The 23000-nt window shown below is 37.2% G+C and overlaps 1 protein-coding gene across 1 annotated transcript in view; it reads left to right on the top strand.

Annotated features, from left to right (window-relative positions):
* The window catches only part of XPO4 (exportin 4), an 80918-nt gene extending 59882 nt beyond the window's left edge, over window positions 1-21036 (top strand). Inside the window, exons 15-23 of the mRNA XM_014877632.2 lie at window positions 1073-1242; window positions 2193-2367; window positions 3478-3771; window positions 4662-4842; window positions 6340-6458; window positions 7352-7482; window positions 8252-8369; window positions 9582-9674; window positions 12791-21036. Of these exons, the coding sequence (XP_014733118.2) occupies window positions 1073-1242; window positions 2193-2367; window positions 3478-3771; window positions 4662-4842; window positions 6340-6458; window positions 7352-7482; window positions 8252-8369; window positions 9582-9674; window positions 12791-12988 (1479 nt within the window). The 3' untranslated portion in view covers window positions 12989-21036. The remainder of the gene's footprint in view (window positions 1-1072; window positions 1243-2192; window positions 2368-3477; window positions 3772-4661; window positions 4843-6339; window positions 6459-7351; window positions 7483-8251; window positions 8370-9581; window positions 9675-12790) is intronic.
* The last annotated feature ends 1964 nt before the right edge of the window (window positions 21037-23000 follow it).

Raw genomic sequence — 23000 nt, 5'->3', positions numbered from 1 at the left:
TAGAACTTGATCCTGATTTTGCTTATTGAACTAACTGTAATCCAGCTAGCTCGCAGAGGCCACCCATCCTGAGGAGGTCCTGTAGACTCTAATTTTTGAGAAGTCTCCTCCTCCTTCCCTTTATTTCCACTATTGAAGCAACTAAGAATACTAACGCTTCAGAAGGCCTCTCCTTAACAATAATAGGTATCACACAGACTTAGAAATATTTGGAGTCATATTATTCAGCTCGTACATAAGAATTCATAAAGGTACCAGTTGGGCAAGAATTGGAGATCATGTTTGGAGATCCATGTGAAAAACAATGTGAAGAAACAGAACAGAGTGTCTAGGAAATGCACATATTTAGTTTATGCTGACATGTGAAAGTGATTGAAACCGCTATTTAAGCCTTATGCTCAGTCATGTATCTATCATGAGTTCTTAAAGGTAGAAGCGTTAGTGGTGTACTGACAGGCAGCCCCTGCACAATTATTACAAAGTCTTTGGATTTCACTCTTGAGAAACTTTCTTTAAAGATAGGAGAACAGGCAATTTCAAGGAAGCATATTTTAATGTGCCAGGACCAGAGTGTGATGTGTTTCCTAAAAGATGTGTAGATTGAAGGAACCATCTGAATAAAGCAGATGCAGAAAAATTGAGGTGAAAATTAATTTTTACAGGTTTCTATCTAGATCAAGAACTAGGTTTATCTCTAATAATTTTTACCACTGAATTTTAAGGAATTATGTCTGAAATTCATGGAAACAATTTTGGGAGGTGATTTTGGGGTCTTTCTTTTAATTATTAAAGCTTTTGAACTTTCATTGGCCTTAAAAGCTAGACATACTCAAACCCTTTTTATAATGAGGTTGAAAGTTTTCTTTGTTCTAGATGTTGTGCTTAAAATCGCAATATAAATTTGGCAAAGATTTTTCTGTTACAGGTTTTCTTTGCCTTTGTCTATGTAACATTTGTATAACTTAAGTAGGAAAGAAGTGACAGCCTGAAAAGAATTTGCTGACAATGATTGCCATACACTTTTGGGTTCTGGCTTCTGTAAAACTCACTCATTTTAATGCTTTTCTTATAGATAAGTCTGCCATTTAGTACAGCATTTGGTGCTGATACTGAGGGTTCCCAGTGGATTGTGGGTTACCTTTTAGAAAAAGTGATCAGTAACCTGGCAGTGTGGAGTTCAGAGCAGGACCTTGCAAATGATACTGTACAGCTGCTAGTAACATTAGTGGAAAGGAGAGAGCGGTAAGTTGCTATACCTCTGGAAGTCAAAAAATTTCTTTTGCTTCCTTTCAAGTTTTTTGGCCACAGTAATCCAGATATAGGGCGCTTCATATTCATGCCTCTGTCAGTCAAATTACTTTAGTAACATGCTATAACTGAAAAAGCACCACAAACTTGTCTGACAAGCTGAGGAGTGAGACCTGTATTTAACAGAACATCACCTAATTTTTATTGCTGTTTAGAAGTGCACTCTCCTTCCCTACTTTTGTGTCTCACTCTTAAACAGTGAGAAAGGAAAACTCTCCTGGTCTCTACTCTTATTGCAAGGATTTTTGTGTTGCTGTTAATTTTTGTTGATTAGGAGTTCAGATACTGGCTAAGCCAGTATGAAATATGTTTTGTAAACCTAAATTTTTTTTTCTTTAAATACAGGATTGTGGAGTCACTCAAATTCAATAAGTTTTCTTTGATATTGCAAACTGTGAAGCAGGAACTTCTTGAATGCTTTTTTTCTGTCAACTGATATGCAATTATACATGCAATCATGCATTCACAGTCTACTGAAAGACTGTTCTGAAGTATGACGATTTTAAATGCTTGAGGATTTTTCTTGTAAAAAAATTAAACCCCAGAGGAGCTAGTTTTGGAATGAATTGCTTATTTTCTTATGACATAATGAGACTAAGCTTTTAATCCATGCAATATGTCCATTAACTCTTGCGTGTGTACGTGTGTAAAACTAAAGCACTTCCCTGCTTTTCTCTTGTGTGAATTGATCTATTTTCAGAGTATATACTTTAGAACTCTGAGAGCTGAGGCACTAGTAAGATGAAAATCAAAAGGTAATTTAGCCTCAGAATAAAGGAATTTTTAAAAATATAGCCACAAAAATCTGGCAACTGCTAGAAACCTGATATGTTCTGTTGATACAATTTTGTGAAGTCTTTAATCAATTTTTTTCCCCTTTTTAGGGCAAACTTAGTTATTCAGTGTGAAAACTGGTGGAATTTAGCTAAACAGTTTGCAAGGCGAAGCCCTCCTCTTCACTATTTGTCTAGTTCTGTGCAGAGAACACTAATGAAAGCTTTAGTTCTAGGAGGTTTTGCTCATATGGATACAGAAACAAAGCAACAATACTGGACAGAGGTAAGCTATTTGTTAAGCTTCTGTTACCTTCACATAAGCAAGCAGTACAACGAGTTAATTTAGGGAATTTTATAGTGACACAAAATCAATTTATATAACACATTTTGATATTTAATACTGATGATTTTTTAAAATTATTCTCGTTTTGATGGTCAATACTTGTATCTGTTGTATCTAAATTGTATCTAAAATACCTAATATTAAAATAATAATAACAACCCAAAGAGAAACCACTAATAATTAATTGGAGGGTGTATGAAGCAGGCAGTAGAAGAATGTGTTTGAAAGAGACTATTACAGAAGATTAAAAATTTCCCTTCTGCTGAGACATTTCTTCCTTTTATTTTAATTTTATGGTGTTATGAATTATTCTGTTACCACTTAATGACAATGACAGTAAGTAGAAAGCGAATGTGGAACGTAATGAAGTGTCTTGACCAGCTCTTTGTCCCCTGGCTCCATTAAAGCTCAGATATTTAATACTAGAAAGGTTGATGCTAGAAACTAGGTGAAATGGTATCAGGAAGCACCATGTGACTTTGTAAAGCATTGACCTTCTGAGAAAAACATGCTTTTATTGGCAGAGCCACAAAATTAGTAATTTAAGGTAAGAGTGTAATGCAGTAGAAGTAATTGGGAAAATAATTAACTATTTTTGTGGAAGTTTCTAAATTCCAAATATAGATGACAAAAATGATTTTGCTATTGAGAATCATAACACGGCAGAGGTAAATGTAAGCATTAATCTTAATGGTTTCGTTAATAAGCTGTAACAATTTTTCCCCTAATGCTGAATTTGAAGGGGATCAAATGCTTTGAGCCAGAGATAGTCGTTGTCATTTGTTTAAACACTACAAAAGTACCTAAAATATTTATGGAGGTGCTTACTTTGACTCCTGCCTGTGGGCCATGACGGACAATGAGTAGCACTACTCACTACGACTTCTGCTTGCATTAATGTGACAGATAGTGACATAACTGAGCCATTGGAAACTGGAAGTGATTGATTCTTGTTATTGCCAAAAGCAATGAGTTTGCTAAATTATTTAAACCTCACATCTCATATAATAGTACATTTATCTTAATGTGACTTTTCTGAAAAATTTCAAGGTTCTTCAGCCACTTCAGCAGCGATTCTTGAATGTGATAAACCAAGAAAACTTTCAGCAGATCTGTCAGGAGGAAGAAGTGAAGCAGGAAATCACTGCTACATTAGAAGCACTCTGTGGCATTGCTGAGGCTACCCAAATTGATAACGTAGCAATTCTCTTCAATTTCCTAATGGACTTCCTTAATAATTGCATTGGATTAATGGAAGTATACAAAAACACACCAGAGACTGTTAATCTCATAATAGAAGTCTTTGTTGAAGTTGCACATAAACAAATTTGCTATCTTGGAGAGGTAAATACAACCAGAAAGGGAAGGAGGGGGCAGAATGTGTGTGTGCATATGTGTAAATGTGTATACAGTGCTATTCCTTAAACAAAATAAAATGTAATGATTTTTAAAGAGAGAAAGAAAGACTGTGTGTACACATCTGTTAAGGAATTCCTTTGTTTTAAAACATACATTTGGAAAGATGAAAAGCAGGACATTTAGACTGGTTTTTTTTGCCAATAAATTTAACCACAGTTCATCATGAGTCTAATTCTATGCATGGGTGGCAGAAGAGGACAGACTATGTTGAGTATTTTTTTATAACAATGTGAAACTGCTCTAAAGTATAGTCTAGGAGAATTGTAGCAGTGTTCTATGTGGCAAATGCATACCATAGAGACACTGCATTAGTCCTAGGCAAGGCTTTAATGGATCCCATGAAGTTACCAGTTAAAATTTTGAGTTTGTGCAGTGCACTTGCATCTTTGCACTGTTGGCTAATTTTGTTTTCCCATCTGAAAGATTTCCTGCCTATTCCAAACTGGGTAAGTACAAACAGCATATTGTGGCTCCAAACTTCTAGAAGTAAAGTGTGTCCCATGAGGATTTTGTTGGTAATCTAGTTTGTGAGATTAGTGAGATATGTCAGTCTGTCCCAAACCATTCTTATCTGGATTTTTGTTAAGACTGAGGAATCAAGAAAATTAATGTTTTGCTCTTTGAGTCAGTATCTCATGAATATATGGCTATAAGTGTTCTTGTCTAAGGTGGCTGTTCCCTTGATGATTTTGTGTACAGTTGGTACCCTGAAATTAAAATCTTGAAGTATTTTCTACCAAGTAATGCCATCTTAAAACAAAGTGTTTCACTTTTAGCATATGGAAGTTTTCTAATTATGTAACATTGTTTTATAGGCCAAAGCCATGAACTTGTATGAGGCCTGCCTAACTCTGCTCCAGGTGTATTCCAAGAATAATCTAGGTCGACAACGGATAGATGTTACAGCAGAAGAAGACCAGTACCAGGATCTCCTTCTTATTATGGAGCTTCTCACTAATCTTCTATCAAAAGAATTCATAGATTTCAGTGATACAGGTATTAAGGAGTTGGTAATTGATGACCTGCATGTTGTTCTCTAAACTGTAAGAATCATTCTGGGGCTTGTGTTGAGTCCATGTAAAGTGAAAGCTGAAGTTTAGGCTTGACTAGGTCAGGATATGGAAATTGATATTTAAAGTAGCAAAGAAGGACTTTTCACAATATTCTAACATCTGAAATTATTATTGCTGTTATAAAATAAATTATGGATGTATGAAACAGCTCAAAATCTGAATGTTGCAAGTATCAATGTTATACCAGCAGTTTTATAACAAAAAACACAGAGCAGTTGGAGTAATAAAGTAGTGCAAGAGAGCAGATGGGTGGCCTTCTTAGTAAAGGATTTAACTTTTGGGAAATGTTGGGTCATTAAAATTCCATCATGTGAGGGTCTTCTGTATTCCTTTTTCACAGAACATGCTTTATGGTTTGTGGGTGTAGTTAAGGGTTCCTTCTTGTATCTCGGCCTGTTACTTTCTTACGTGTATTTGCCACTTAAAATTGCAGTTGTCCTGAGTGTGTTCTGGCAGTTAACTGTGGTGCATTGCTTTTGCCACCCAAAACACATTTGCATAGTTCATATCCCACCGTGTTCTGGACGCTTTGCACAGATAACAACCCAGGCAGATTCAGTTTGCTACCAAGCATGTTTTGGTACTCATTGCTTTTCCGAGAACGTCTTGAAAGAGAGAACTTTGTATGCTGAAATGCAGTACTTTGTTTTATTTTTTCATCATGCATGCACAACACCAGTACAGAACCAGATTTAGACTTTCTCCATTGAATGGACAACACAGTGCTTTGTAAAGTATTTGCTTTGAGATCTGAATGCTAGTTGTGTGAAAAACACCATGAAGCAAAGTAATATGTATAAAACCTAGATGCAATGCCCAGAGATCAAATCTATTGTGAGTTTTCTAGATACTGCTGCTGACTCAATGCAGGAATTAAAAAAGTAAGGTCACTGCCATTTGATGGGAAATGTAGGCCTTAACCTGCAATTGGAAAAAACTTGGCAGCATTCAAAACAACATTCAAACTGCAGAACTTTCTGTTAGTGCTCCCATTTTTTCTCCTTCTGTTCATAAAAGATATTAAAGCATATGTAAATATATATTTTTATATATATAGTATAAAAGTGGAGTAATATTTTACTCACTATGTGTTTATGTGTCCAGGCATGAAGCAGCTATCACTAGAAACAAACGCAGTACTCTGTAATGGAAGGGAGCCCTCAGTATATGAAGTGTTCTGGTTTAGCATGCCATCTGGAACAAGTGATTATGAAATGCTTAGTCCTAATGAATATAAATATAGAGTGATGTGACAGCCTCCACTCACTAAGTTTCTATTTTAATACAGTACTTCATGGTTTTGTTTGGAGAGAGGGGACTAGTCCTATTTTTAAAAATGTCAGTATTATAAGGAAATGGGACTGTTCCTTCAAAATATTTAATCTTCCTTTGAGACAAAATATTTTTTTCTTTTCTGCAGATGAAGTATTTAGAGGGCATGAACCTGGGCAAGTTACAAATAGATCTGTATCAGCAGCAGATGTTGTCTTATATGGGGTTAATCTAGTTCTGCCTCTTATGTCACAAGATCTGCTGAAGGTAAGTATATTTTTGACACAGAGCTGCTAGAATATGAAAGCTTTATAGTAATGAATTCCCAGAATTCATTCCTATATACATTCCACCTCCATAAGCTGAATTTTCTAGACTTCATAAATGTAAATAACTGTTCCATAGTTCTAAATATTCTTTGAAAATAAATGCTGTAAACTGAGAAAATGTATATCTGAAGGTTCTAAACAAAACTTTTCTTTTAAAAGCAGGTCTGTGCAGATCAACAGCCAAACCTGAAATGTGGCTCATGGAGTCCTTTTTCTGATAGTGTCAGAAATGTGACAAGAAGCATAGATAGTGATATGAGTTATGAAATGACTATTTCCACCATACAGATGGTTGTAGGAATCAGCAGCTTGTCAGTAGAACAATATGAAACAATGGGATGGCAGCATTTCATTGTTGCCCTGTGTTCATGTTTTACTGCAAACCAGGGGAGCTCTTCTGGAGGGTGTCTCAGCTGTCCCCTCTCCACATGCCTTCTCATCCAGTAGCACTTGCTGAGCACAAGGCTTGTGTCCCTTTTAGATCAAACCAAGGCAAGGGATGTGCCCTGGCAGCCCCTCGATTGTGCTCCAAATGCTTGTGAGGTTTTTGCCCCACAGGACTAGATTTGTCTGTGTCTGAAATAAAACTTTTAATTTGTATAGAGCAGATACCAGGCTGCCACCATCTACTGTTTATCTTTAATAATCTTCTTTTATTGTACCACAGTGTTTGTATTTATGTAAAGTCGTAGCCATTCTAATGACTCAAATTTCCTACTAAAATTCTTTTCTTCAGTGCAAATCATCAGTCCTGTCTCTTTGTATAGTTGAAAATTATGCCAAAATAGTTACGTGATTGAATCTAAAAATACCATATTTTTCTTTTGACAGTTTCCATCCCTGTGTAATCAATATTACAAATTAATCACTTTCATATGTGAGATATTTCCTGAGAAAATTCCACAACTTCCAGAGGACCTCTTTAAGAGCCTAATGTACTCACTGGAGCTAGGGATGTCATCGTATCCTTTATAGAGCTTGGGAATGTTTTTTGAAAAAAATCTAAGTTGCTTTTATAAGGACCTGTTAAAAATTTTATTTTTTCTTTTTCTGTCAATATCTGCATTTATAATGATATATCGGTAATGGACTCTTACTCTGTTCTCTGGGGATTGAGAGTTTCACTATAGTGTCCATTGAAATTCCAGCAGTAACTGAATTGCCTCTTACTTGTGGTGCATGGGTGCAGCCTTTAAGTAGCTTAGCATGTAAGTTTTTTCTGGCAGCCATTCCTGCCTCCTCCATTACTTCATTTCAGACTGTGTAACTTCATAAGCCTTCAGCTGGTATCCCAAAGCCATTCCTGAATTAGTCTCTCAGCTGGTAATACAAAACATTGCTGCTGTTCTACTGGGCTGGCTCCAGAGCATTTCCTGTCAGGGTGCCAATGGGCTCTCCCTCTCATAATGGGAGTACCATTTTCACTAATCTGTGGCACGTGTCAGAAACAGATGAGCTTGACCATAAGGGACTCTTTCTGAAAATGTTATGTCAGAGAGGCTTATGTTACCTTAGGGCATGCAGCTAATAAAAGAAGGTAACGAAATTTGAATCCTTTTTTCCCCCTTTTTCTAGCAGCTTTTTTAATTTGATTTTTTAAATTAGTAACTTTGTAGTGAAAAGAAACCTTGAAACATAAAAGCGTTTCAGATATTTTCTAGTGTCACAGCTGGGTAGTTTGACCACAATTTAATTGAAATGCAACTTTAGTTCTTTAACACCCATTATCAGAATGAGCTCAGAGGTTTGCCAGCTCTGTCTGGAGGCTGTAACACCGTTAGCAGAACAGTGTGCAAAAGCACAAGAAACAGATTCAACCCTTTTTCTAGCAACGAGGCACTTTCTTAAGGTAAGGTGTCTATGTTTTGTGTTACTTTGTTTTTTTTATAAAGATAGCATCCAGAGGTCAAGCAGGGATCTTATCCAGATTAATCAGGATAATACATATAGTAAGAAACAGCCTGTTACCTAAGGAAAAAAAAAAAAGTGGCAGCTTAAGAAGAGAGAGGGCATGAAGAACTGAAGACATCAGTCTAGAGTACAAAAGAGGATGGAGGTGTAGAGGGAACCAATCCAGTATTGCCAGTAAACTTGAGCCTCTCGGAATGCAATTTTTATTTCCATGCTCTATACTTGAGATTTGACAGTTGTAGCAGTTCCTGGTGAAGCTGTGAACAGAAGGCTTCCAGAATTCTGTGAAATGGAGGCTGGGTAGAGTACTAAAAGAAAAGGCATGAGAAAGAGCATAGCTGGGAACTAGAAAGGAAATGCTGTCATTTATTCAATGTATCTAATGAATTACGTGTTTTCTTGATTCAATATCACATTCAGTACTTTACTTTTACAACCATCTACTCTAATGAATTTTGGAATGACCTGTTAGCATCCAGGTTCCTAACTGGCAATGAAATAATTGTGGAATCTGTGTGCTTGTCTTCTGATTTTGTATGGGTTTCACCAAACCGACTTTGGGATTTCTGAGGATTGCTCATTAAATGCTTCCATCAGACAAGCTGAGAGAATGAGAATCTTGCATAATTTTGTCTTTATGTATCTAAGTTTAACATAGTTTCATTCCTTATTTCTGAATTTCTATCTAAAATTATAATATTACTCTTTACTAATTTGTTCCCTGTTTGACTTTCTGTGAGCTATAGGAGTCTCCAAAACTTGAGGAATAGTTCTTTTTTTTATTCTGGACGAGCAAAGGCTTTTTTCATTATTTCTCTGGCATATCTGCAACTTTTGGAGAAAAATACAAGTGATGTCATGTTTCTCTGAAGAACAGTTTATATAAATTAACAACAGGTTCTAATGCTTTGAGATGTGAATTTATGCTGTTAAGCCAAGAATCAACTTCTAAAAGAACTTGGCTTCTAAATTTCTGGTACCTAAATTCAAAAATTAAAAAAGGGGGCAACAAAGCAAACAGCAACCTTGGATGTTTGTAATACATGTTCATTGTTATTATTAGAAGTGAAGATGAGCTTCAGCAGCAAATGTTGATAAAGTAGAAAGTTAAGTATACACTTACAGAGCTCCTCCTGTTTTGTGATTTCAGATGGTTTTTGATATGCTGGTACTTCAGAAGCACAATACAGAAATGACAACTGCAGCAGGTGAAGCATTCTACACATTAGTGTGTTTGCATCAGGTATGGCATTCAGATACACCCTGAAAAGAAGTAATTTTTTTCAAGTTATTTCTTGTGCACCTGATAAATCTTGGAATCATTTGGGATGAAAAGAGGGCATCCTCAGGATATCTGCCTGTTTCAGCTGCAGGTTTTTGCATTTATCCTTGCTGAGTTTCATGACTCTCCTGTCAGCTCATTGCTCCAGCCTGAGTAAGTTTCTCTAAACTTCAGTCCTGCTCTTGAATGCACTGGCTGCACTCCCCAGTTTAGTTTCATCCCCAGACTTGAGAAGAGTGTATTTCCCCTCCTCCTCCAGGTCACTGACTAAAATATTTAAAAGGACAAGGTCCAGATCGGAGCTCTCAGTTCCACTTGGAATCTGCTTCCAGGTGGAACATGAGCCACTAGCCTCAATCCTTTATAGGCTGCTGGTACAGGTGTGTACCAGCATGTAGTAGTTCACCCATTTAGACAATAAAACCCTACCTTGGTTGCAAAGGTACAGTACACAACTACTAAAAAGACCTGCTTACCTTAGGCATCTACTGCACTTGTCTTAGCCATAGATGTAAGTCATTTTGTGAAAGAAGACAGGTTGGTAAAGCATGATGTACCCTGGGTAAATCCATACTAGCTGCTCTCAGAATCACAGAATATCCTGAGCTGGAAGGGACCCATGAGGATCATTGAATCCAACTCCTGACCCTGCACAGGACCATCCCCAAGAGTCACACCACGTGCCTGAGTGCATTGTCCAAATATTTCTTGAACTCTGTCAGGCTTGATACTGTGACCACTTCCCTGGGGAGCCTGTCCCAGTGCCCAACCACCCCCTGGGTGAAGACCCTTTTCTTAATACCTAATGTAAACTTCCCCTGACACAACTTCAGGCCATTCCCTTGGGTCCTTTGACTTTTACATGCCCAGAAATAACTTCTACTTACTTCATGATTTTCTTACTCATTCGAAGATGATAGAGAGCAGTCAGTAATGAATGAAATGAGCCAGCTTTATGAACCCTTGGATAGATTCTGTCAGGCCTTATGAGCTTGCATGCATCAAGATTTCTCAAGAGATCCTTGGGTTGATCCTCTTTATTATGCATAATTCATTTCCTCCTTGAACCTGGTCTCTAGTCACAAAGGCCTGGAAAAACCTGTCAGTGAAGACCAAGGCAAAAAAAAGCATTGATTATTTCAGCCTTACATCTTGTCAGTCATTAAATGATCTATTCCATTTAGCAATAGAACCCATATTTTCCCTGTACCTTCTTTTACTCTTAAAAGTACTGGCAGAAGCTGCTTTTGTTGTCTTTGATGTTCTTCGCTAAATACAGCTTTAGCTGAATTTCATTTTTCTGTCATTGTTCTTGTCCAGACGATGTTTCTGCTTCCTCTTTTCCAGCTGTTCCTGCTTCTGTTTCCTGCATGTGTTGCCCTTGTGCTGGAGTTCAGTCATTAAGTCCCTGGTTAGCCGAAGCAGTGTCCCTATTGTTTCCCTCTGTATCTGGACAGACCATTCATGTGTTTGGAAGATTGTTCTTAAAGACCTGTCTTTAAGAGCTCTCTTGAGCTCTTTTTGGTCTTCAGAGCTCACTCACACAGGATCTCACCCACCAGTCTTGAAGAAGGTGACATCTGCTCTCATGATGTCCAGGTTCTGTACTTGGCTACCTTCCTTCCTTGCTTTCCTGGGAATCCTTATCTCCACTATTTAATGATAACTGAAAGGCTGGCATTAATTACCACATCCCTGACCAGGTCTTACTAGCCATGAATAGGAGATGCAAAGTCACACCCCTGGGTAGCCCATCTGGTATGTGAGCAAACGTCACGGAGATAATCTCTTGTAAGTCTGATCTGGAAACTTTCTCAAATTGCTTTAAGATGACTAAAAGCCCTGTTCTGGGGATTTGTAACAAGATCTCACCCCAAAAGATACATTATCTTCACTGCTTCTCCTCTGATCATGATCCATAAATGCTCAACTAGATTGCTGCCCAGTCTTAGAAAGCCATCTTTAATTTGAGCTGTCTTTTCACAGAAGTGTCAATCTTCTGTCATCTTCTGCCCTGAAGAGCTCTAACAAGCTTCCACCTGTCCCTTGGAACAGTCCAGTCATGCCACCTATCCCACCACATATCAGTGCCTGCAGTAATGTTGCAGTTCTGAACCCGTACATGGAGCTCTAGCTCCTTCTGTTTCCAAAGCTGAACACACTTCTACACAGACATTTCAGGTTGATCTTCTTTTCAGCCCTTTTCATCCTTTCTGAGGAGCACTTTAAACCCATCACACTTCTTTGCATTCTTAATACTCTGTCTCTTTACTTACCTACCAGTTGTTACCACCATCCCTCAACATGCCCTTTAAAGCCCTTCCTTCTGGGTTGGCAAGCCTTTGGCAAAGACAATGCTAAGCCACTTTGTCCTATGGATCCTCTCTCTTTTTAGCAGCCCTTATCTCTCAAAGAGGTACTTTTGAACATGTAAGAGAAAAAGACCCTGTGATACCATCCACAGGTGCAAATTCTTGTGTCCGCCCTCATGGGTAGAATGAAGAAAACTGCTATTCTGACTCCTGTGTTCTTCATCTGTGCTCCCAGAGTTCAGTCTCTTTGGACTTGCTTCAGATGTGTGCCCCTTGGCAGTATCCTTCTAGTCACGTTTGACATGTTTCTTTGTCTTCTGCTTCTGTCTAAATAACCATGAGAGTAAGTAGGAAACTCTTAGGAATCTAAGCTCTCTGTCCCAGTGAAGAAACCCTAGAAAATGGAGAACCTGTGGAAGGAGATAATTGGTATGGAATATAGGATGGGCATCAAGAAAAAACAGTCCAGTTTGCAGGAATAAGCCTATGCTAAGGAGGAGCCAGAAGGCCCTTAGCCTTAAGATTATCATCTTACTCTGCACTGCAAAGCATTGTACCTTGCTTTGAAGACCTCTTTAGCCCTACTAAAATACCCAGCCTGGATGAAGGATTTTAACTGGTTTAGAGGTAGGTGAAAGGCTGTGAGGACAGATGAAGAGGTGATGATGGTTTTCTGTCACAGCCTTTATTCTGAATCTTGTCCTGAGAGAAGTTGTATATATTGTATCTCTTTTTTTTTTTTTTTTTTTTTTTAATGTTTAACAGGCTGAATATTCAGAGTTAGTTGAAACATTGCTATCAACTCAACAAGATCCAGTAATTTACCAGCGGTTAGCAGATGCCTTCAACAAGCTTACTGCAAGCAGCACTCCTCCTACACTGGACCGTAAGCAGAAGATGGCCTTCTTAAAGAGTTTAGAAGAATTTATGGCAAATGTTGGTGGACTTCTCTGTGTAAAATAAACAACAAAACTCTATGCCTAATTTAGACCCTTTCTGCAAAATGCACTGAGAAATGCTGAATGCTGACTAAATCTTGTACCTGTCTCTGGGTTCTTTGCAGCCATCTCAGATTCTAGAGAGCCTGGAAGTTTGAACATAACACCATGGGATAGGAGAGGTCAACTTTGAATCAGCTTCTGCTATTATGTGTTAGCTGCAATCTGTCATACTTGGGTGTGGAAGAGAATGAACAGAAAACCTGAATTGAATTTTTTTCAATTTATGCGCAAACAGATATGGGCACAGTGAAATAAATGCAGTGCCTTTCCCCCTGTACTAGTTTAAAATATGAGTGGTCATATAAACATACAGATTCTTTTCTACCCAAAATCATGTTAGAGTGTGATGCAGATACATATAAAGCTCTAAACAGTTTAGCTGATTTTAAGCTTTATTTTTCCTCTCTTAAAGTTTTGAGTTTGTGTTCCAATGAGGAAGAAAAACCAAATGGTATTTTAACTTGTGTTTAGTTCTGTTTTTCTACATCAACCTGACATTGCAGGTTTAATGCAATACAGGTTTTTACATTATGTTGTGCTGCCTAAAGTTCAGAGAAAAAAAAAGGTGTATATTTTTGTTCCCCTAAAATGAACTTTAGGAACTGTAGCCATTTCATTGCCTTAATTTAAAAGAAAAAAAAAAAAGCTCATATACTTTAGGTAAGAAATTTAAGGCAAGATTTGACTCTTGAGAGTTGGTTTAGGATGTTGGCACTGAGCTGCTGTGTACCTATTGCAGCCATTCATGTTGACGTGTTGTTTTGGAATGAGTGTCTAAAGCAAGGTTCATGTGTAGTTTTACTTTCAGTATCTGTTTTGATTCTCACCTGGGTTGCATGCAACTGCAATGTATTTCTACACTGAACTGTTTGCTTAAGCAATAACAACCCGAAAGGTGTGAATTACTGGCAAACTTTGTAAAGTTGGGGCATTAGTAAAACAATTATGCTAGCACAGGGGCATCAAACCCTTTTACTCAAGCATTTCTGTTTGACTCCAGTGGGGAAGTGTAATTGGGAAGTCTGTGCTGTAGGAAATTTTTGTTTTTGCTGAATCTAGTCCCACTTCTGCAGAGCTCTCCCAGCTGCTCTGGCTTGGTTTTTTATATCAGCACTTTAGCTGTTATCATAGCAGAAGTGCCCTGAGTATATAGAACCAATAAGGGAGAGCAGCACATGAATATGAAAGCAAGGCCTGCTTTGTCTCCTGTCATGAGCCAGAGGAAACTGAAGCAAACACAAATGCTGCATGTCTAGTAGAATTATTTTTGTGGAAATACACAGAGGCAGAAATGGGCCCTTCTGTTTAAGAACTCTGCTAGATTATGCTGTTAAATATTTCCCATGTGTTTTTACAATTTATATAAAAAGTCTGGTATACACCTTTCTATGGCAATGTATAGCTTCGTGTTTGCAATTCTGTGCCATTCTTCAGCTATTCATCTCAAAATTAGTCAATAGCCAGAATCTCACAACAGACACAAATCTCTAATACTGTGCTATAAGTGATCTAAGGCTTTATTTTTTTTGCTTTTTTAAAGTTAAATCCATTCGTGTCTCAAGCATGGATTCGCAAGGCCAAAAATGCCATCTCTTTATTATACTTTCTTAATTAATGTGAAAACTGGGCAAGGGCAGATTTACACATTACAAAGTGACCATAAAATGTCTTAGATAATAGTGTACCTTCCCAGATAGTATTTTATTTCTAAGATAACTTGCATAGTATTTTAGAACAGGGGTATTGCTCTCAATTTTTTCCTGAAACTCTAGTGCTTTTCTTTAAAGGATTTCTTGATTGTGCACTTGCACAAAATACAATGATCCTGGCAGATCATTCTGTTTCAAACTGTTGTGATGGCTGAGTTTTTATTTTTAAATTGGGGTTTGCTGTTTTTGAAACTGCTTCTGGAGTTTTTCTGAGTTTGTACATTGGATGGGGCAGAAGTTCTGATACCTCTTTTTTTCAGATAAAGGGCCATGAAGCCTGGGAACATCAGCAGCAGTAGGAGCTGCTAGTTTGTTATGATGTGCTCAATGTCAGGTGTCTAGACTGAAGTCTTCAAAGAGATCACAGCAAATATTCCATGTTTTGGGTCTGACTGAGTAACTGATAGACTCAGTCATCCTTTCTTTTATAACTAGCTGTGTCACTATTGTTTTGTTAATCCTAAAGCTGGCTCATTATTTAAAAATATTAACTTTAAAGTTTTGAAATCTTCTTGCATATTGTGATGAACAGGAGCACAAACTGAGTTTGTATTCTGGGCAAAGTAATGTGCATACTCATTTTTCTTGCTAGGCCCATTGTGTTGTAACAAGCAAAGACACAGCATTTTTAAGTATCAAGACTTTAGCTAAATTATGAACTCCCACTTTCAAACATTAGTTTTAAAAGTGGTTTAAAAACTTCCTTTGCCCTTCATTTAAAAATAATATTCTATGTTAAAGGAAAACTGTCCTAGTAAGGATTTGGGTTTTTTTGTAACTTCCTGCTTGATAGTACACTTTCCTGTTTTTTAAATTTTCCTTTCATTCTCATATATTCAACAGGGATCTTTCCATGCCATTTTATGTTTCTTTTAGAGCAATGCTAAGATGTCTCTGCTTAGTGACATCCATGAAAATGGTTGCAAAGGCTTATGGAAATAAGTCCTGTTCATTCATACTGCTGCTGGCTTGGTGACTGCTTCTACCTGAGCTATTTTACTTCTGTATCCCTACCAAAAAAAATAGAAAAAAAGAATCTTCTGTGATCTTCTACACATCCATTGCTGTAAATTGGGGTGTGAAAGCACACTGAGGTCCACAGGAAAGACTTGGACTGTTTGTAGTGAGCACTGAAACCTGATTCCACATAAGTGTTCTGAAAGTTTTATAGCATCATTGCATTGATTTTTCCATTCACCATGGAAAGTGAATAATGGTTCTAAAAATGCACCTGTTTTTTGAAGGAAGAAAAAAGGCAATTCAAACAGAGTTATAAATGCTGCATGATATAATTGTAACAAATACATTTGTCTAGACTTTTATTGCTGAAACAGATTATTGGACCAGTATTTTCATTCTGAGTTTATCTTCTTTTCCATTTTGCTAGCTCCTTCCCCATTGTAATAGTTCTAATGCTGGCATAATAATTTTGTTCAACCCACAGTTTTCAACACTGACAAGCATGGCCTTCGAGTTCAATCATAAAATTCGAGACCTTGTTGAAAGCACAGATACATAGGGACAGGGAGAAGTGGACTGGATGCATGAAACTTCCACTTGCATGTGCATTTATGCCTTAATTAGCCTCACTGAATTACTGCCAGAATCTGCTACTTTTTGCCCAGAGGTTTGTGTTTCACTATTTAAAGGTAAAGGGCTCACCTTTTTTCCTCAGGAATGAGAAACTTATTTTCTCAGCATGTCCAAATCCTACTAGTTGAAAGAGAGGGGTTTGAATTGGAGTCATCACTGTCACAGTGAGTAGAACTCATTAAAGCACCAGTGTTTACCTGGGCAAATCCCTTTATATCTAAGCCATGTAGTTCTAGAAAATAAGCTTGCTCAGAGCAGTCAGTTGTCCATTTAAAACCTAGTTCTTTAAAAGGGAAAGCAAGTTCTAATTTGTGATCTGTAAAACTATTTAAAAATACAAATTTGCAGCATTTTGCTTGTAAAACACTTCAAAGTAATTTTGGGTTTGGTTAAATAATTACATAAGGAGGGGTGTTGTTTTTAATGGAAGTAGCTTGATGAATATAAGCGCAGGAGTAGGAGCCAGGCTCCTCTAATTTTGTAATGTTTTTCCACAGGATCCTCTGTGGCCATTGGCAAGTCACTAGAACTGTGTTGTTGTTAAAATTGCATTAACACCTACCTACCTCACAGGGATGTTGTGAGGATTAGCTTATGCCTATAAAATCCATTGAGGATCTGAGATGCTATGTAAATATTATATACTTTAATTTTAGTTTTGTGAGGTGTAAGATTTACTGTAATGAAAACAGAAGATTTTCATAATTGTAAAGCCCAGTAGAGGCAGCAGTGGTGCAGTATTCTGAGGACTGATCTACTGCAGTACAGTAATGCTTGCTGTAAATTGTCATTATTTCAATTACAGCCAATTGAAATGGCAGCTTCTTAAATAAGGTAAGATTCCCCACCAGTGTGCCTCAGTTCTGATCTACAAAGGGAGAGGACAGATAGAGGTCATTCAGGCTTTGGTGCCTCTGCTTCTGACAAGTGCTGCTTGTGGTGGTAGGGTTTTTTGTTTGGTTTACTTTTGGTTTTTTTACATTTTTCTGTAAGGAACAAACACCACTCATTTCTCCCATGTCTGTTCCAGTCACTAAGTATAACCAAAGCCTAGTAACAATTGATTTAATTGATAACAATTAAAATTTAAAGAGCCAGCCCTGCTCCCATAAATTTGCATTTGATTAGATTGTGCTCTGTTTCCAGTAAATGAGATTAATGTTTTCTAGCACTGATCATGAAGCAAATAATGAAGTGTGTTTTACTGTAAAGCTTCAAATTCTCAGCTATCTTCTAAAACTCTCTTTTCAGTATGAGATTTCTTGGGGCCCTAGAAACAGAAGTAAGATACTTCTGGCTTTCTCTTCAGTGAATTAAAATTGATTCTGCTTTTTCGTTTCTTCCCATTCTCTGTCCTGCTTTTCCTGTCCTTTTAAGCTGTTCTTAAGCAGATTTGGAACGCCCTTCCAAACTGAAGAGGAAGATACTACTACCCATGTAATTTTCCAGTCTGTTACAGCTTGATACTTGAAATTGATAAAAACCTCTCTAATAGCATTCACCACGCATTTCAATCTCCCATTAAACCATTCTGGAGTTTTTAATTAGGAAACAACAAAAAAAAAGACCTTTATTATTTTTTCTCTTTGTGCAAAATAAGAAACCTCCATGCAGTGAACATGCAGTTTTAAGGCAATAAATGCTAGTACTGCTGTTGGTCAAGTGTGTAAATATTTTAAATGTGTCATTCAATACTGTGTTGAGTTTATATATTAAAAACACAGGGATTGAAGTGCTAGTTGATTTTAAGTATTGTTTTATCTGTACAGTTGAAGATATGAAGTTGCATAGAAGTATTTCACAGTTTATTGCAATAAGATATGGGAAATGGCTGTGTAATCAAGCCTTATCATGACTGAATTTTCAATTTTTAAATGATTACTTTGTGTATTTTAAGATCTATAAGCAGGAAGAGGATAAAATTGTTTTCCACTAAAGACTTTTTTATTTTGTTTTGGCCATGTGTCATTTGTGTGTATTCTTGTTTAATATTTTTCTAAAATCTCACCTGTGTTGAATCCCTGAAAAACATTTGTTATACATCCTTACAGTGGAAACATAAATAGCAACATTATGAAACCGTAGGCTACACCTTTTGCTCTTTGGCTACAGTGACTGCCTAGTAATTAGGTTAAAAGTTGGTGGAGTAACTTTAGTTTAAGTCAGCACTTAAGGTATAAGTTTGTCCATCCACAGAAAAAAGTGTGATTAGGGATGCAACAGCAGTATCTCACACTGGACTGCAATTACCAGAAATGACTGTGAATATATAAATAATCGGATTAGTCTTTTCTCCCATCTTCTGAAAGAAGTTTTAACAGTGACTTTTCAGGTCACTGTTATTGGTGGCATTTGTCTACTCAGAAGGAATACTGATTTCTGTGTCTTTAATTTGTGTGTGTGTGTGTATTTAATCTAAACAGTTTTTATGATGGTATCTGGCACAGAAATGTTCTCCAAGCTCATAATCTGTTCCTGTGTTCCTAAAGAACATCTAACAGGATGTTACTCCATGGATATCAGGAAAGCTCAGTTACAGGCAGCAGTTCCTAATGTGCTATAATACAATTTCATTTAGATAAACTACTAGATAAGCTATTTTCTGTTGTTCCCCTCTTGTTTCCATGCACTCACATCATTTAGAAAAGGAAAAAAAAAAAAAAAGCTTCACAAATCCTGAAAGTAAAACTACGCAACAACTATGGTGGTGACAGCTTGCTATATATCTTGGCTGTATGTATCACTAGAATTTTACTGGTTTCAAAAGTAAGATTATGCAGTTATATATTTATATTAGCATGGTTTAGTTCAGTGAATATTTTGGGGAAGGACAAACATTTAACGTAATTTTGAGGAAATTCCTGAAAGCAATTGGTAAGACTAACAGCAGCGTATCCAAGAGCCTTTCATGTAGAAAATGGAACTATTCTGCTTTACCTTAAAATATGAGTTCTGGAATAAACTTGAATGATTTGGGTACAAAGCCTTTATTCAAACTTGTTTGTCTAAGTATACATAAACCCCATAATTTTTGCCTTTTTGAAAATTATATTGGCTTCAGTTTGTGAGGGGTGGAGTTGGTGGTGGATTTTTTCCTTCAGTGATTTGCCATATCTTACAAGCAGAAAAGTAGGAAAACACAACCGTCCAAGTGGAATTGTCTGGACAGCCAACCAAGGAGCAGGTTGTAAATGAACTAGAAGAGGGAAGGAGGAGGAGAAGAAAGTGATAGCTTTGCAATCTTATCCGGAAAAAGAAAAATAGATCAATCTACAAGATGCAAGTGTTACTCTGTCACCTTTAACCCATGACATCTTGAAAGGGATTAATAAAAACCTGCCATTTTACCAACGAGTTTGTTGGGGGAAAGGGAGAGTACTGTTTTGGAATGAAATGTGATACTATCAGTGTAAGTTCTTTTAATTAAATAATTAATTCCTCTTTATTTTGCAAAACATTCCAGACAAATCAACATATCCAAAGAGAACAAATAAGCTACCCACTGTGACAGATACATAATTCATTACTAGTTTTTCTGCTGTCTATATTTGAATCTTATGGAACAGCTGTTTTCACTTTAACATCTGTTAGATGGTATTGGATTTGATTTTCCTGACACGCTGTTGCCTTTACAAGTTAGAGTAACGCAAAGCTGTGGGTGTGATGTGCTTACCTTTTTCTTCCTCTCTCTGTCTGGCTTACTGTCAATGGTTGTAAAGACAAATATGATTGATTTGCTTTAACTTATTGTTTTGGATGCTGCCGTTTAGATTTGTGGCATATTCAGACTGCTTCCCGTCTGTGTTTGGTGCTCCCTGAATGAAAGTCATTGCTAGACTCCAACACAAGTATTGGTTTGAAGGCCTCACTGGTAACTTGGTTTAATAAGCTGTCAGGACATTTGCTTTAGTTTTGGAACCGCACCAGTACTACCAATGGTCTTTTGTTCATTGAAATGATTGTTGTAACTCACAAAAAAAACCAAACCCCAAAGCCAAAAGCCCACCACCACACTGTGGAATCTCTAGGAAGATCACTGATGTCCTCACACAAGATCAACACTACTTTGGGGAAGGCTTATATTCTTCTGCCACTTTAAGGAAAGACTGTTCTTCTGAAGTACTTTTTGCCTGCTTTTAGGCTGTTATGCACTTTCATGATTTCTTAACAAACTACTGTTGAAATGTACTGTAACATGGATTTTGATAAGCGCACATGTATTTAAACAATTCACTCAGCCTCAGGAAAGCTGGAAAAATTGGATACTTGTTTTGTATCTTGGTTAAAATGTTTGTTACCTGCATCCCTTCAGATGGCCAGATAATGTTTAGATCCTGCAAGTGTAACTATTTAAGATACCAGTATAGTCTGTAAAAGGAGGACAGTAATTTTGCTTTAGGGACACAGAAAAGGGTGTCCTTCTCTTATTTTTCTTAGAGGTATATTTATAGTCTGAATTGGCGTTTCAAAAGCAGAAAGCAGTTATAAACCCCATTTACCGTTCAGGAAAAGGAATGTTTTCTTTCGTAACACTATCTGATTTCTATTTTCTTCCTTCTCCTTGAAGAGTGTGTGTGAAATAAGTGCAGAGGTATGTGTAGTAAAAACTGTAAAATCTGCTGCTGTACATGTTTGCTACTTGACTGCATTTTCTGTTCCACTTTAATTTTACTGGTTTTGCTAAATATATTTTATATATTTTCCTTCCTGCTTCTTGTGATGACAGAGTGATTACATCTTTTGGAGGGAAAAAGCAAAAACAATCATGACAAGGCTTTGGAGCTAGAAAATGCCATGAAGGTTGGATATTACCATGTATCTAGGGACATTTTTTGAGAGAACTGTGTAAGTCAGAAGCCATAGTAAAATCTATGGGGATATGAAGATCGATACTGGTATACATACTGGTAATTCTAATGAAGGCTTGAGTGGGTTTGGGTTTTTTTCAAATACTTGTAAAGTCTGTTTAAAATGTCAATACCACTAGGTGGTATTAAGTGACTAGTGGTCACTTACATAGGGCATTTTTCTGTCTGAAAGCTCTCTGTGGATCCTGAATCACTTCCAAGGGATGCACAAAGCCTGGCAAAATAGAAAGAAGTCACGGAGATCCTGTAACACTGTCATGTTTCTAAGATTTCTCTCTCCATAAAGAGTTAGGACTCCATGAACTACTTAAAGATGAAACCTTACTTCTGTACTTGAAATCATGGAGTGACTACAAGCTTTTAAGACCTCCCATTGTGCTACAAGATCTTGGGAAGCTGTGGTGCACACAGGTACCCCACAGGGCTCCAACACACATTTGATTCTCCATTTGCAGGGGGAACAGCTTGGGAGTGAAAGTAAAAGTGCAGCAAACTTTGCTTACCAAGAGGAGGTGTTGCAGGTTGTTTTCCAAGTAGAGTATTTCCACTTCACTATTTTCTATCATCAGAAGTAGGATTATGTTGTCATTAACTAGAAGTAATCCTTGTATGGTTGTAAAACGTTGTGTTCCAAATCAATGTGCAGTGGGTTTGCCAGCCCTAAACATGTGGAGGGTTGTTTGTTTGGTGTTTTTGGAAAAAAAAAAATTAATATAAATTTTTAGACTTAATGGCAACAGGAAAAATTCTACAATTAGAATTTGATAATCTATTTTCATATTAATTAAAGCTGATTATACTTTTTCATATGGCTATGGTTTGTGCAACAGTGAGAACAAAACTATAATTTCATTAGTAGAGAAAAAATACAACAGAATAAAAATAAAAACTCAAACCCCAAAACAGAAAAGCCTTGTGAGTAACAAGTTGCTATTGCTTTCCAGGATAGAACTGTGTTTTCAAACACTGTTTCTGATCTAGCACATGCATTAGTGAAGAGGCAGTGATCTATGACATCAGGACACCAGTATCAGTGCTGTGTGACATCGGTCTGTCAGTGAAAGGACAGGGGAGATAGCTTAACTGGAAATACCTGTGGAAAACATATTAAGGAACAATAAAATCCAATTATTAATAAATTCTTTCAGGGTGCACTTTACAGGTATTCCTCTGTTTGTGTTTCATTTGTCCTGGCATCCCAAAGAAATTGGAGCAAGAGATAACCTGTTTTTTTTTCCTTCCTACAGGGTCACTTGAGCTCCTTTGGAGCTTTGCTTCTAGAACTGTCTTGTAACAGGATTCAAGCAAGGCTTGAGCTGTGTTTGCTGCCAAGTAGTATCTGATATCATAACCTAAATAATGTCACCCTGCCCACCCCCAAGCTCCCACACAGCCATGTGCCCTTACGTGATCTGTCTAACCTTTCTGGTGTGGAGGAATTGCTTGCCAAGGGGCAGTCTGGTGCTCTGGGAAATCTGGACTGAGAGCATGTGTCATCCCAGTCTCATTTCTACTTTCATTATCAGCCCTGTGCAGAATGTTTTTCATGTAAAATGCCTTACAAACATGCATGAAATAGGAAAATTACTCAAGTGTCACTTCACTGTAATACCTAAACCACATTTCTTGCTGCACTCAGGTAATGCTATGCAGGTATCAGTATCAAGACAATTGTCACTTTCCACAATGCAGGGAAAAAAGGTTTGTTGGTTTGTTTTAAATTACAGCAGTGGTGCTAGCATGAATAGATATGGATGCCCTCCATATGTGACAGTCTTCGGTGATGGGATGAAGGCTTATTTTG

The sequence above is a fragment of the Sturnus vulgaris genome, chromosome 2 (genome assembly GCF_052056855.1).
Source record: "Sturnus vulgaris isolate bStuVul1 chromosome 2, bStuVul1.hap1, whole genome shotgun sequence".
In the NCBI taxonomy this organism is placed as follows: Eukaryota; Metazoa; Chordata; class Aves; order Passeriformes; family Sturnidae; genus Sturnus; species Sturnus vulgaris.
This window is presented reverse-complemented; position numbering and strand designations above follow the sequence as displayed.